The sequence below is a fragment of the Calidris pugnax genome, unplaced genomic scaffold (assembly GCF_001431845.1).
Source record: "Calidris pugnax isolate Ruff unplaced genomic scaffold, ASM143184v1 scaffold111, whole genome shotgun sequence".
NCBI classification, from domain to species: domain Eukaryota; kingdom Metazoa; phylum Chordata; class Aves; order Charadriiformes; family Scolopacidae; genus Calidris; species Calidris pugnax.
Genome location: NW_015090872.1, coordinates 2,690,316 through 2,703,953, shown reverse-complemented (window position 1 = coordinate 2,703,953; position 13,638 = coordinate 2,690,316). Strand labels below are relative to the sequence as shown.

At 39.4% G+C, this 13,638-nt stretch overlaps 1 protein-coding gene across 4 annotated transcripts in view; it reads left to right on the top strand.

Moving 5' to 3' along the window:
* Window positions 1–13,638, top strand: part of MME (membrane metallo-endopeptidase) — a 58,001-nt gene that overhangs the window by 22,415 nt on the left and 21,948 nt on the right. For all 4 annotated transcript variants that reach the window (XM_014945795.1, XM_014945797.1, XM_014945794.1 and 1 more), the window contains exons 9-14: window positions 1,392–1,526; window positions 3,879–3,980; window positions 6,796–6,932; window positions 7,023–7,116; window positions 10,511–10,639; window positions 11,561–11,659. In XM_014945795.1, coding sequence (XP_014801281.1) covers window positions 1,392–1,526; window positions 3,879–3,980; window positions 6,796–6,932; window positions 7,023–7,116; window positions 10,511–10,639; window positions 11,561–11,659 — 696 coding nt within the window. The remainder of the gene's footprint in view (window positions 1–1,391; window positions 1,527–3,878; window positions 3,981–6,795; window positions 6,933–7,022; window positions 7,117–10,510; window positions 10,640–11,560; window positions 11,660–13,638) is intronic.

The window sequence follows — 13,638 nt, the reverse complement described above, 5'->3', positions numbered from 1 at the left end:
TCTTGTAAGATAGATGATGACTCCCCTCATACAGGAGTTATTCTGACATCCAAGTACCCACTTTTTGGCCTAAAATGCAGATTGTGGTATGGTCAGGTACCAAAGGCCAAAAATAAAGTCTGTTGATTAGTACCTGAAGATCTGTGTTGACTTAGTGGTTTGGTCTACACTGAACTTTTATAAATTCTATTTGGTTATTTAAAAGTGGTATTTACAGGCTTGGTATGCACTGTCCTTTGTGACTTCCTGTAGCTGTCAGTGCTTTCACGGGCTTTTCTCTTTCTGGTAAAATAATCTCTCTTGATTAAAAATAACACTTCAGTCTTTCAAGATGCTGTGAGCAACATGTCTTTTTGAAGTTTGCTGTCAGTACTTTCCGTGAGCTGCTCAGAGCTTTGCAGCACACAGAGGCTGTTGAACACAGGGCTGCTGGCAGGGAGGGGAGGCTGACAGGAGAGGGATGGCAAGGAAGGTACTGGGCAGAATGGCTGTATAAAGGTAGCTTTCAGTAAAGGGGTGCATCCTCCTGCCTTAGGAGCTGAACACACCAAAATATTTCTATTAATAAAGTAGTTGACATGCACACCTTATTAATCCTGGGTTTTATCACTGTTTTAGTAGATTATACTATTTTGCATAAAATAAATTTATTATTAGATAGCTAAATGGATCGAGAAATGAGTTTGGCTTAAAAAGGAACTAGTTCCATAAAATGTAATGAGATCTGTATTTAAGAGAATATAATTCCATATTTCCATTCTTATCCTTGGTGAATTCTGATACGTTGAATTTAATATATACTATATTGTCTATAGTGTCTCTAAGTATACTAAATTTAGATACAGCAACATGATTTCTAAATGTTGAAAGAAGCAGTAGAGGAGGTACACTGCTTCTGGGAGTAATTTTCCCACAATGCTAATTCAACACGGTCAGTCAGCATTTCTCTCAGTTTTATGTTTCTGGGAACATTGCTCTTTGGAAGAGGTATTTTTGGAAGTTGTAATTAAAGTGAGCTAGAAAAAACACAGGTGATGGTTTAAATATGGATGTACAAATGTCTCATTTTAAATAATGAAAACACAGTGCAGTAGTTGAGACAGTTTAGCTTTGAGCAGTGCTACAAATTATACAGCAATTTTCCATGTGGGAATTTTTAAAGTTAATTTCTATTTGTGAGAGTTTTCGAAGTTAATTTCTATTTGTCCTCTAACAGTATTTCAGCATAAATTACTATTTAAGAATAGTAATTAGTAAGACTAGAATAACAGAACTATTTAAGAAAGGGATGAAGAAGTGTAGTTCATGAAAATGAACATAAAATCTCAAAGATAAGGTATGCTACACTTTGAAGAGCTGTGTGTTTAAAATGTTTGTATTTTTTCCTGCAGGCGTGTTCTGCCTATGTTGATTTCATGATTTCTGTAGCTAAACTAATCCTACAAGAAAAAAATGTTTCTTTCAATGAGAACGACATTTCTGAACAAATGAAGAGAGTTATGGACCTGGAGAAAGAGATTGCCAATGTAAGAAAAACATTTTTAAAGTATCCTTTAAATAACTGAATTTTTTCTTAATCCCTAAGAAAGCTAACTGTAGGCCGAGTTGTTAAGTTACTTGCTAATGTTATTTTGTAGGACAAAAAGCTGACCAAAAATGTATGGGGCCTGGAACACCTAAGAGGAACACATAATAAGACAGACATGCCTTCTAATGAGCAAGGGAAAATATTTGAGTTAGCTGTTTTCCAAATAGCAAAATGCTTTATCCTAATCCGATCACAGAAGCCCTTCAAGAGAAGAAAGAGCGAGCAGACAGAGACAGACTTGGTTTCTGTTTAGTCTGTTTTAGAAAGTGAGTTTCAGGAGATGCTTTCAGGCATCTTCTCCCTTTGTCCTCTCCCCCCACCCCGGGCTGTTTGGTTATCAGAGCAGTAGGTTCCCAGCCCTTGGCCTGCCACACAACACAAAGTAATGCTTGTGCTGCACAAGCTGCTCACAATGCTGATTGTTCCAAGTGCATTTTTAATCAAACACTGTTCTCCATTAAAGTATGGCTTGGAGAAATAGCTAGAATTTGAACTTGCACAGAGAAAAACAAATGGAAATTCAAGCATTCATGAGTAAAAACATGGCTCATAATTATTAAACACTTCTGAAAGACCTGAAGCTGAGGATGACTGTAAAATAAGCCAAATACAAATTTTCTAGCTTCAGCTATTTTTCAAGTTACACTGATAGTAAGGGCACGTGTTTGGCAGAGGAAGAGCTTTCCCCCCCGATCTGTATAAACTAAAACCATCTGATTTTTATTTTCTTCAAATTTCCTGAGAAACACACTTCTGGGTTCAGATCAGAGATGGAAAATTATTACATGAAAAGGAATTCACTGGAGAAAGAGTTGAGGGAGAGTACAAAAGGAAACCACAACTGAAACATCTCTACAGCAATTGCTGCTGGTAGAGAGTACAGCTGGGGGTGGATAAGCTGCTATTGTCTTGGGTTTTAACCTTTCATCAAAAACTCAGCACCAGCCTGCAGGTTACTGAAGAGAGCTGGCATTGTGCTCTGGGGAATTTGTCAAAGAAAACACAGAAAAAATACTGAATGCACAATAGATTAGGAAAGAGGAAGCGGAAGAGAAATTGTTTTAGAAAAGGGACAGAGAGAGATAAAACCAGAGTTGGCATGACTATTTTTTCAAAACAGTTTAAATGGGTACAATCTACTCTTCTCCCTCCTGACCAAGTCAGTTAAGAGTACTCGAGGCAGTAGTGATGCAGGTTCTCCCATTCATTACTCTCATGAATCACAAGATCACTCTTTTCCCGTAGATGTTTGTGTACCTGCATTTTCTGTCTTTGCCATCAAAAAAAGTGTAAGTTAACAGGGGATGGAGTATGAGGGGAGCAAGTGCTGACGCTGTCACAAGGTACTTATGCATGAGAAGGAAGGTATGAAAGAGGATACAGAATTACTCTTCAGAAACCTGCAGAAGCATCCTAGCGAGAAGCACACTGGTGTTTGAGGAGAAGAACAGAAAGATACCCCAGAAAGTATTCAGAGACAAAGGGAGTAGTTACCATTAGGTGCTTGTTTTATCTCCTCTCAGTCTAATTGTCCACACCCTAATTCCAGAGACCTCCCCCTGCTGACATTTGCTGTCTAGAGACTCCAGTGATTAACTTGCCTCTTACAGCACCATCACAGACTCAGTTCTCTGGCAGTCCAGCAGTTTTGCTGTCTGTAAGAAATGACCCTAATACTGTCGTGCCATTAAGGTGTTAACACACACTTTTTTAACACGCTGGTGTAAAGCCACATTGCTTCAACTAATACAAAGTGTATTTGAGTTACAACTCCCTTTCTATACAGTGGTTCCAGAAAGAATGTATCAAATAGCATGTGCATCCTGATCAGAACACGCACACTGCATTCCTGCCACAGCTCACTGGTCACCCTCTACTCAATAAATACATCTCCTTTATTCCTACCTCCTTCCATCATCTCATGTATATCATAAGCACATTCTTGTGTTGAATGTATCTACCGACGTCTACTTAGTGCTTTGAGTGGTTTGGGTCTGTGTTTCAATCAGTGTTCCTGCACAGCCTGAGCTGTTGATGCTCTAACACAAAACAAATCCAAAAAGTAAAGCTCCATTTTATTGTCAGAAATTTAGTTAATTTAATCTGTCCATTTATATACTTTTTATCTGTAAAATGCTGTCCATATTTACATGTGAAGTACTTTACGGTTAATGCAAACTTATGTTTTAAGCCAGAAATACTTGTTTTCTTTCTTTTTACTTCCACTTACCAAAATTCCTGTGAACTGACTCAATGTAGTTAGTAACTTTCTCACGATTGACTCTGATAGGCAACAACAAAATCTGAAGACAGAAATGATCCACTTTTGCTGTACAATAAAATGACATTGGCACAAGTCCAAAAGAACTTCTCACTGGAAATTGATCATAAGGTGAGTGATCAATAATCTGATGTTTAAACCTCTAATTTAAGACTGATGAGATTAAACAATGAAGCCTGACAATTTTTTCTTTTAAAGACATTTTTTTCTTGAGTTTAGACATATTTGAAATTGAACAGGGTATGTGATGTGCACACTGTATTACCTAAGTATCTGATGACATTAAACTACATATATAAAAGACTGTGCTTCTGTGCCCACTGTTCCTCCTGACTTGAAGGCAGATCTTGCCCTCTGCTTCAACATAAAGAGATGGAAAAGGACAAAGGAAAAAAAAATCAGAGTTTGATTTACCCTTATGGATTCAGGATGGTAAATTTTGCAAAACTTGCACATACATAACCCTTGCTGGAAGTCAGAAGAGTATCCTTTGCAGACTACAGATAAATTCCCTTCCTGTAATTACCACAGAAGGTCCAGAGAGCCCGGGACAAAAGTTATGACTAGCCACCAAGTGATTCAAATCGTTGTGGTGTGACTGTTCAGGCCTTCTCTGTTTATCCAGAGCTGCAGATTCAGAACTAGAAGTCCTGTTTTCCCAACATTCCCTCCCTAAGATGGGCTCCCAAAGCAAGCAGAAAGGACCCCAGGAAGTCCTGACTATGAATCAGGAAAATTCTCCCCATTTCTCCCACTGTAGCTCCCCCAGGATGTTTCAGCTCTGCCTTTCTCTTACCCTGAGCCGTGTGCCGTTTGTGCAGTATAACCTTACTATGAATCAGGAAAATTCTCCCCATTTCTCCTGCTGTAGCTCCCCCAGGAGCTCTGCCTTTCTCTTACCCTGAGCCACGTGCCGTTTGTGCAGTGTAACCTTAAATTCATGGCACCACAAAGTCCAGCTAAAGAACAGCCAAAGATTTGATAACATAGGTGTGCCTCCTCAGTAAGATCATGTCTTAAAAGACATTGATTTTTTAAATCATAAATTACTTCTACTTCAGTACCTTACACAACAGGCAAACAGGTGAGCTCATGTGTCCCGTGGAAGGCACTGTGGTCTGAAAGGCAGGAGTGCATTATTGAGTCTTTTGAGACCTGTAAGGTACTATGAAATACTATTATTCTTACCACAGTTTCATTATCACTGCTATTTTTATTGACTTTAAATTCTTCAACTTTAAATTATATGACAGTTCACTTCTGCCTAGATTAATCTGTTTCATAATTTACCTTTTCCCACAGGTCTTAGTTGAACAGTTACCATTACAGTCATAATGTCAGAAACTAACTGCTCTTGTCACAGAATGGTATTGCCCTGGTTATTTTTAGTTCCTGGGGAGTGCTGCAGATCAGCAATAATCATCTGCTCTAAATTTATCCAAAAATGCTCAAAAGACACATGATGGCAGTTCGTAGCATTGTTGTAATGGTCTAAGGATAGAACAGCAATTATTCCTAATATTAGCTTGAAGTTTGCTGCTTCTTTCAAACCTGAAGTGATTCTGTTCCTGAAAGCCTTTCTGCTTTCCTCAGCTACATTACTTTGTCTGATGAAAGACATTATCTCTTCCAATAAAACTTTCCTCTCAACAGATACAGGCTGGGGAAAATCACCAATACTTTTCAAAGTAATAGACATAACAATTTTTTTTTAAAATTAGCAAAAAAAAAAGTATGAAAAAAAAGTGCAAAGATTCTTTGCTTTTCTTAAATTTAACATATTCATTACTAAAGTGAGTAACTACCCAATGTGGTAAAAGCACTGAGTAGCTCTAGAGTTTTGATGGTGATTTTCAACTTTTGCTCTGAATGATTTTCTCCATCAGATGGTCCACAGTCTGACTCCCCTGCCTGCTTCTGGCAGGGCTGCATGGGGCAGAGCCCAGTGCTGTGCAGCCCAGCAGTGACCAACCACAGCCTACCTTCTGCCAGTAGGCAAGAGAACTCTTCTCCAGTCTTTGACCCACCTACTGAGGCACACCACAGTGCTCACCAAAGACTGAGCAAAGGGAAATTATTTATCTTCCCAGCAAACTAGTAAGAGTTTCCAGTTGAGAGTGCCCACGCACTAAAATAATGCTGCCCAGACTAGATGGATGCTACAAAATGAAAAATTAACAGAAAATAATATTCACGGGTACTGGCTCATGAAAGTTCTGTGGGGCTCTCGCTAAGGTGAATACCAGCATAAAGAAAATGGGGGTTTAGGGCCAGAGAGGTGGAAAATGAACGCGAATTCTAAGCTTTGTCTGAGAATTGTCTGTCACAGCAACTGACCTGCCATCAGATCAGTTGCTTTCCCAGTATCTAGCACTATGGCATGCAGAGGAAAATTCATTATAAATAGTGGATTTACTGTGTCTGTTGTAAAGCCTATTAAAATAAATCCTTTTATGGACTTCAATGTACTTACCATATGCTTCAGAATTGATTGTCATGTATCCCACAAATCTTTCTGCCCCATAGACACAGAATCATATTGTACTGAAAATTGGGCTTTTAGTAATGCTTTGATTTAAAAGTTTTTAGCAAATATTGCAAAAAGGCAACCGAAAATTTTACTTAAAATACTATTTATGCTTTTCTATGCTGAAAGGAAGGGGTCATAACATTGTGTTAGTTTGAAATCAAATCAATGTCTCGACCCTTTCTGTTAAATACTACCCTATTTTAATAGGGTTTTAGAGCACAGAGGATATAAACTATCTCAGATCAGTTATTATTAGATATTCCATTTAAGTAGTTCAGCTATTAAGACAACTAAAAGCAGAACATTTTTGTTATGCAAACATATTTAAACTGGAAAAAACAGCTAAATCTGTTTCTTTATGATTTAATTGTATAATAATACGTATTGATTTTCCAGGTGTTCAACTGGTCAAAATTCATAAATGATATAATGTCAACTGTACAAATTAACATTGACAACACCGAATATGTCATTGTTTATGACCCAGATTACCTTATCAAGCTGAAGTCTATTCTTAATAAATACACTCCCAGGTAGGTATGTTGGGTATTTTTGTAATTTGCATTTGCAAAATTAAAAAGCCTAAAAACATTACCAGCTCATTATGTTGTTTTGTTAAACAGAGACCTTCAAAATTACATGGTCTGGCGGTTCGTAATGGATCTCGTCAACAGCCTAAGCCGTAACTACAAGGACACAAGGAATGATTTTCGTAAGGTGCAGAAATTTATCACTTTTTAAGTTGTAAAGATGACTTTTGTGAACCATGAAAGAGAATTTCTGTAGTTATAGTACATAAAAACGTAATGTATTTTGAATTTTGCATACAAAAGCTAGATGTGTTCACTGAAGCTTCTGCTGGAGCGTACACATTGTTTATATGATATATGCATAATAGCTGGAGTGGATTTGAAAAGCACAGTCTGGTACTTGGTCTCCATGTTTTTCTGAATCTAAACTACTCCCCATTTAATAACAGAACAGTCCCACTTATTTAGAAATGATTACTATACAGTTCTGATTGATTTGTGACAAACTCGTCAGCATCCAAAGCAATACATTCAAAGTCAAATATTATGGGCCCAATCTTGTTTTTCATTCATTTGATCCTGCAGGTATTTTAGCATTTTAAGGAAATGCTGAGCCATTTCACAAACAAATTGGAGATGGAAGTCCTTTTTATTTCCACAGTAGAACTTTCTACTTTTAAGTTTGCTGAGCTCCATTTAGAGAGCTTAGGGTCAGTTTGTTATATCTGTTAGTGACATAAGAAATACTTTTAACGTGCACATGAAACTTTTTAAGGAGATTCTGCTCGTTACAGAAAAGGATAATAATTACTGGAGGAAGTCAATGAACATTCCGTTCAGTCAGTTTTATATATCTGAATGGGGCAGTCTTATTCATTGATTATCTGGCTTTTTCCCCTACTCTTTGAGCATGAAACTATTCTTATATAAATCTTCGTATTTACAAATGTTTTGCACTCTATAAACTGAAATAAATCCCCCTACATCTTAGGACATCACTGAGCAAGTTTCGTTAAGAAAAATGTCAAAGTTTGAAAGAACAGAAAAAGATTTTACTATAGTCTGTGTATAAAAACATACAATTGTCTGCTAATTATTTAATAACATATGATGTAGTAAAGCTGGAGCTTCTCACACTAAACGCAGTGGAAATAAACTAGCATTTGTCTTGTTAAGTTCCTTTTCAAATATAAATGTTCGGAGAGTTATGGCATTCCGTGAACCTCCCACACCAGTTTTTTTTTTTCTGGATTATGTGGGTAATTGGTCATTTATTCATTCAAAACTCCATTTGGCTTAAATACACATTGCTTAAAATGTGCTACAGAAAGTGCCAGAGTCCTGGCAGAAGGATCACTGGATCTGCAACCACTTCCTTAACCAATCAGGAAAAAGATCTCAACAGATCACTAGACCATGCGCGTAGATGGACCTGTATGTGTTACTGAGGGGCTGTGCTGTCACTCTAAACTGCTTATGTTTAGTTCTCCATCTCAAGGTCAAATTGTCAGCTTTCAGTGTAACATTTGTTCAGAATTATGCCCTTCCAGCAGATCTACTGTCAAGAAGCCCAGATGTGGGGCTGGGAGAGCATGCAGAGTATCCTGACACTAGTTTAATACTTCGAGCTACTGGAACTGTATCCTTAGGATACAATTACTCCCACCAAAGAAACAAATCCCTATCTTTCTTTTTTTCCCAAGACCTATTTAAAGATAAAAAAACTGCACTCCTTACAATGTTGTAGTAGCAAATTTATGTCCCGTGAGATCGGGAGGTGTAATTTCAGATTGATCAACACTGTATGTGTACAAATCCACAGTAATGCGTTTTAATTGCATGTTATTTTTACTAATAAGCAGGTTAAGTCTCTGTTGCTGTAGAAAGCATCACTTGTTTTCCATTGTGCACCTCTGGTGACACTAGGCTGACCTAAAAAGAGTCTAGCTCAGGGTTCCTGTGAAGGGCAATCCTGGTCTAATGTAAGTCCACCATGGTCTCAAGTAGCCCTCCGCCCAAGTTATGCTGAGACCAGGGAACTATGATTGACTACAGTAAGCTTGAGCAGCACAACATGATCTACCAGAATCTGCATTGCACAGTCACGCTGAATTAGTTATTTGTTGTCATTTAACCCCAGTCAGCAACTAGGACTATGGAGCCACTCACTCGTTCCCCCCGAGGGAGCTGGGATGGGGGAGACAATCACAAGTGTAAAAGTGAGAAAAAACTCATGGGTTGGGATAGAGGCAGTTTAACAGGCAGAACAAAAGCTGCACACAAAAGCAAAGCAAAACAAGGAATGAATTCCCTGCTTCCCATCAGGTGTTTGCCATCTCCAGGGAAGCAGGGCTCCTTGGGAAAGCAGGGTTACTTGGGAAGACAAACGCCGTAACTCCGAAGGTTTCACCACCTTCTTCTTCCCTCAGCTTCATATACTGAGGCCTTGACTGCTCAGCAACAACCAAAACCACCAGTGCACTATCAACATACCACATCTAAAACAGCACTATACCAGCTGCTAATAAGAAACTTAACTCTATCCCAACTGAAACCATGACAGTTATCAATTTAATTAAGCTCAGTACTGCTAGTGTTTATTACTGGGGTTGCTTTAAGTTCTGTGGAGAGAGGGGTTGTATTTACTTCTGCGGTATAAACTTTTGCGACGTAAACAAATGACCACTGATGCAGCCTGTATGTGCGCAGGGAGTATCTAAGAAGTAACCAGATTTTCTAGTCTACTCAGCTATTTGTCAGTAACGAGTAACAAAAAGCTCCAACATCCCTTCAGGGAGATCTGCAGTAGAGATCTCTGCGCTATGTTGTACCGGTAACATTTTCAAAAGGACCAGTTCTGTGTCCCCCCCTTAGGGTCGAAAGAAACATTAGTCATTTTCTTTTTCAATACAAGTAATTCAGTTCAAGGTGTAGTTTGAACAGTTACAGAGCTTTTAACACCAAAAGCTATCGATCTGTATCTCTGAAGAGACAGGGAGCCGCTTCATTATGGAATATAAACTTCATGAGAGAGTACAATCTCAGAGAGCTGCCCTATAATGACACTCTCTGCTGTGTTCCTTGCATCCAGGTGTCATACCATTGTATTATCCACTCAACTTCATCACGTATTTATACATTATGGCAAAATCCTTGCCTACCTTGTAGCAACATCACAGAGTAAATGAGCTTCTACTTTGCAAGTTCCCAAAGGTGGGAGGCTCTGACAGAAGCTGCTGGTTGGGTGAAAAACACAATCTTACCACTGCAGAAAATAATTTGCTGCATAATTACAATGGCCCTTTAACTTCTCCCACTCTTAGGTTTTAGAGTAGATTTCTTATCTCTACCTTTTATGTTTTGGAAGGATAAAAAATATTGCTAACGATTGTCATATTCCCTCAGCCTGTGACAGATGATCACATTACAGAGTGAGTCCACATAACTGCCATAAACACAAATGCGAATTAAATGCACGTATTTAAGGTCAACTAGGCTCCTCTGAAACACACATCTGCCAGTCAGACACCGTTCCGCTTCACCTTATGTCACTACTTTACCTAATATTTATGTTTTTACAGGCACTTTACGGCACAACATCAGAAACTGCTGTTTGGCGTCGCTGCGCAAACTATGTCAATGGCAACATGGAGAATGCGGTGGGACGGTTATATGTAGAGGAAGCATTTGCTGGAGACAGTAAACACGTGGTAAGGCTTTTAGCCAATTGAGACTGTGCCATCTAAACATTCAATTGTCACTTACCATGCAGTTCTTTACACAGCTTTGATTACACTTATTATTAACCCTGTCTCACTTTCTAAAAAACCTGACCTTCAGATTTGCTTCTCAGTCAGTGTTCCACTGAGGAGTAACAAGAACATCTGTGCTAAGGGAGTCATTCCTTTGCACCCAAGTACTTCTGCGTTACTTGTCATGAGCTGGCCTGCCTTCCGAGCACAGGGCCACGGTGTGAAGTCATGGGTGAAATACAATCACGTGTGGGCAGTTGGAGGGGGTCAGGCATCTGCCTGCTCAGCTCATCCTGAGAGCCAGCACGAGCCAAAGCCCCACTGGCACATCAGTGATGGAGCGCACAAGCCAATGTGCACACCCAAGGAACAGCACTTACTGAGATGAACAGTCACTGCTTGTTCTTTGAGACTGACGTTAGTTCACATCCTGCCAACGTGGGGAGCAGGGACAATTCATTAGTTCTGTTTGTCTTCAGTCACACAGAAAATTGCTGAAAATTAACCTGGAGTTAAGCCTTAGTTTCCTCCTATCACTCCTACCGTAATCCAACCTTAAGATACACAATTTTTTGTGGCTGACGTACACACAATAGTTTGATCAGATCCACAACATCCAGCTGATAGAAATCTGTCAGATTTTTGTAAACTCAGTAACTAAATTACATCACCTCGTGAGCTCATGCCCATTCCCTTTCCTCCCGCAGGACAGGCTAAAAGTACTACTTAACTTGAGCTCCAGATTTTGAGTGTGGCCCATAAACAGCATATATTCAAGCAACTAGTGCAGGAAAAACAAGTCAGTAATTAACTATGACTGTGGAAAAAATCACTGGATCATTTTATGTGGATTTGTAACATACTGATGCTTTTTCCAAGGTTGAGGAAATGATTGCAGACATACGTGATGTTTTTATAAAAACCTTAGATGAACTTACCTGGATGGATGCAGAAACTAAAAAGAAAGCAGAAAAAAAAGTAAGTTAAATCTTAAATATTGGTAACGTTGTATATGTCTATAAAAATCAGTATTTCAATTGTTTTTCCTGAAAAAAATAAGCAGTGACATCTATCACTATTTTATGTATACAAACCCATTTGTGTTTATATAGGCACAGCAGTTTACAGGCTTCCTATATCAGACCCAGATTACATGGGAAGGGGCCTCTGTGGCGATAAGCACATAAAATAGGAGGAATTTATATACAAGATTAAGACCTTCCAGACAAATCAGCGATTAAGGGACTAGATAATAAGTATCTACAAGAAAGTAATACTGAAAATGAGAAGAAATGATTTACGGTAATTTGACCAGCCTTTAGGAGCAGTAGGACAAAAAGTCAAGACACAGGCTGGACGTCATCAGTGAGTTCTTTTTCAAGGGAAGACGTAGCTTCAGGCAGTTCATGTAAGTCTGGAGTAACAGAAATCAATTGTAGAGAGCCCTGAATTGTGAGTGAAGCAACAGCAAGAACTTAGAAAATTACATCTCTATTTAAAGGCAAAAAGGAGGATCCAGGAAACTATAGACCTGTCAGTCTAACCTCGATACCAGGGAAGGTCATGGAGCAGGTCATTTTAAATGCCATCAAAACCCACATAATTGGCAATCAAGGGATCAGGCCTAGCCAGCATGGATTTCTGGAAGGCAGGTCCTGCCAGACAAACCTGATCTGCTTCTATGACAAGATAACCAGATTATTGGACGAGGGAAAGGCTGTCGATATAGTATACCTGGACTTCCAAAAAGCATTTGATACGGTCCCTCACACAAATCTAGTGGAAAAAATGGCTTCACACGGACTGGATGAGCACACGATCTGCTGGATCAAGCACTGGCTGGCTGGAAGGTCCCAAAGAGTTGTGCTCAATGGATGTACGTCCAGCTGGCGGCCGGTCACAAGTGGTGTGCCTCAAGGCTCAGTGTTGGGACCATTTCTATTTAACGTCTTTATTGATGATCTCGATAAGGACATAGGGTGTAACATCAGCAAGTTTGCAGATGACACCAAGTTAAGCAGGAGTGTTGACTCCCAGGAGGATAGGGAAGCTTTGCAAAAGGATCTAGATAGATTGGATCACTGGGCCAATGCAAATGGAATGAGTTTCAACAAGGGCAAGTGCAAGGTCCTGCACTTGGGCCACAAGAACCCCATGCAGTGCTACAGGCTGGGGGAAGTGTGGCTGGAGCTGCCTGGAGGAAAGAGACCTGGGGGTTCTAGTTGCCAAACGGCTGAATATGAGCCGGCCGTGTGCCCAGGGGGGCAAGAAAGCCAACGGCATTCTGGCTTGTATCAAAAATAGTGTGACCAGCAGAAGTAGGGAGGTGATTGTGCCCCTGTACTCGGCACTGGTGAGGCCACACCTCTTCTCACAGGTAATTAGGGACAGAACGAGAGGGAACGGCTTCAAGCTCCAACAGGGGAGGTTTAGATTGAACATTAGGAAAGGATTTTTCACTGAAAGAGGGGTGGGGCATTGGAACAGGCTGCCCAGGGAGGGGGTGGAGTCACCATCCCTGGCTGTGTTTAAGGGCCATTTAGATGCAGTGCTAAGGGACATGGTGTAGGGGAGGACTTTGTAGAGTAGGGTAGATGGTTGGACTCGATGATCCCAAGGGTCTCTTCCAACCTAGACGATTCTATGATTCTATGATTTTGTTATACTGTGAAGATAAGAAAAAACTATTCCATTTTGCATTTTAAATAATAATTCATTATTAAAATTTAATTTTAAAAAAGCTTGGAAAATACCATGGTTAAATTAATTCTAGAGCAGAACTTGGTTTTTTCCTCCAGAAAATCTAAAAAAAAAATTTAAATAACTATCAAAATATTAAGTGTTTTATCAAACAACTCTAGACTGTAAAGTCTGCAAAAAGCTATGATTGCAACAAGGAGCTAAGACAGTCACGGCATCCAGTGAGCTTACACCGACTCTGATGGGATCAGACAGTA